General features: G+C 44.4%; 1 protein-coding gene across 1 annotated transcript in view; it reads left to right on the forward strand.

The window, feature by feature from the left end:
• Positions 1-2,025: 2,025 nt before the first annotated feature.
• The window catches only part of H257_18692 (hypothetical protein), a gene marked incomplete at both ends in the record, with an annotated part of 2,964 nt that continues 2,737 nt past the window's right edge, over positions 2,026-2,252 (forward strand). Inside the window, one exon of the mRNA XM_009847808.1 lies at positions 2,026-2,247. Coding sequence (XP_009846110.1) covers positions 2,026-2,247 — 222 coding nt within the window. The remainder of the gene's footprint in view (positions 2,248-2,252) is intronic.

The raw sequence follows: 2,252 nt of genomic DNA on the forward strand, positions 1-2,252 counted from the left end.
ATTGGTAAAAGTCTTCGCAGGGGTTGGCGGAGTAGTCGATGAGCTTGGTCACAGACTCGGGGAGTTCCGTCACGGAGCCGGCCGTGGCAGCAGCAACCAATGCACTTAGGGAGACGAGGACTTTGGTCATCGAAGAGCAAAAAGGAAAATGGAGTTTGCCGATGTCAACCATTGAAGTGATACTGTACATCATTACCCCACAAATCATTCGACTTGTCATGCTTATTACTAGTATGCCCTACAGGTACTTTCTTATACACAGTACTAGCTAGTACTTTCGTTGTGTATACCCTCGCATATGTATTTACGCACTATGGCCGACCTTTCATCGAACACCATTCATGACCATTCATGACTCTCTTCATGGCGTCATACCGGTCGGTATACGTACTAGCCTGTTCCGAGTAAAGCCTCGAATTGGGTAGGAACGAGGTGGCATAGTATTTTCATCGAGTTCGCACTTGCGACATACACACTCATATAATTATTTCATTTGCCAATACTGTACACCACCAGCCAACCATTCCACAGCACATGCCACACGAAATTGGCAGTGAAGCGACACAATCGCTCATGCTGTACTAGTATGCTGCTAACAGTGGTCGAGAGCACCCATTTTGTGCTTGTATTTGAGATTCTAAGAAAAAATATATGAAATTCAGTAGGCATACGTAGTTTTCCTCAGTGAATTCGATTCTGGCATTAAAATACCTTGATTCACTTGACTTTTCGAGTACAGGTCGAAATACCTTTCAAATATCGCATGAAAAACTTGCATAACATTATATATTGTAACCTTGAGGTGTAACGGTTACACATTGATTTTAAATGGTCAAATCCAATACAACACTTAAGTGTAAAAGAATGCTTCATTAAAATGAAAACTGTAAGAACAAATTAATAATTTTATAAAATAGAAAGGGTCGTGGATGGTCTCGACCACTGTAAATACTATTAATACCTATTAATAGTACTTCGAAGTAGTTTGGCGCAGTGATTAGTGATAGAGAAAATTGATGCGGGCGTGCATGGTACTACAGTAAGATGTTGTCGATGGCGGCTGCATCAGCTATAACGTTACATACCCTGGCGACACCTGGCCGCCCCATTCAGTCAACAACTGAATAATTCCCTCATTAAAACGGTTCCACTGAATTATTACATCCGGATACACCTTTTCTCCAGTAGCCCCGTAACCTGGGACTCCGTCCTACCCCCGGTGAGTACATACGATGCTAAATCTCCGGGGTTAACTGCATCGCTAGTGGTTACTGTAGCTATCGCTAATCACTGAGATGCACATTAACCCCTAGTAAGAGGTGAGGTGGTCTGAGCATACAAAGTTCTTTATAAATCTCATTGAAACAGTCAAAACAACAGTGGAACTGTTTTAATGAGGGAATTGTAAATCAGCAACTCCACGCTGGTTTGCATTGGCTGTGCCTTAATTTTGTTTTGGCCAATTAATGAATTTTCTTCCACCTCATACCAAGGCGTGAATGACGTCTCCAAGGTTTAGGTAGAATTCAAAATACGACGTTTTGATTGGCTCTGCCACTTACTCGGACGAGGTTCTTACTGGTACCGCATCTTGTGGCAACTACAAGGGATTGAACCATACGGGACTGACCAGCTTCACCTACCCGGTAACACGTTGAACGACGTGCATCGTCTCAAAAAGGCGTTGATTTTGACATTTATATCATCGAACAAGTAGGTGAAGCTGGGTATTTGGCTCACAAGCGGATGGCACTGCTTGATATGGCGAGCTGATTGGCTACTATGACAGCCACGAAGAGTCATGAAAAGTGCTAACATTTGTGAATGGCCGGCTGGTTACATGCCTGTTTCGATCGCTAATGTACATGCACGAGGGGTAGCTGGCATACAGTAACTTACTTATATACCAAGGTCAACAATTGCCATATGGGAACATCACATGGTAAGTCCAATGATTTGTGGGGTAATGTTGTATAAACTTCAATGGTTGACATCGGCAAACTCCATTTTCCTTTTTGCTCTTCGATGGTCAAAGTCCTCGTCTCCCTAAGCGCATTGGCTGCTGCTGCCACGGCCGGCTCCGTGACGGAACTCCCCGAGTCTGTGACCAAGCTCATCGACTACTCCGCCAACCCCTGCGAAGACTTTTACCAATACGCGTGCGGTGCGTGGTACAAGGATGCTGTGATCCCCCCGGACAGACCCAGCATCGACACGTCGTTCTCCAAGATCTCCATTCAGAACGAAGTCGT

The sequence above is a fragment of the Aphanomyces astaci genome, assembly GCF_000520075.1.
Source record: "Aphanomyces astaci strain APO3 unplaced genomic scaffold supercont1.200, whole genome shotgun sequence".
Classification (NCBI taxonomy): domain Eukaryota; phylum Oomycota; class Saprolegniomycetes; order Saprolegniales; family Verrucalvaceae; genus Aphanomyces; species Aphanomyces astaci.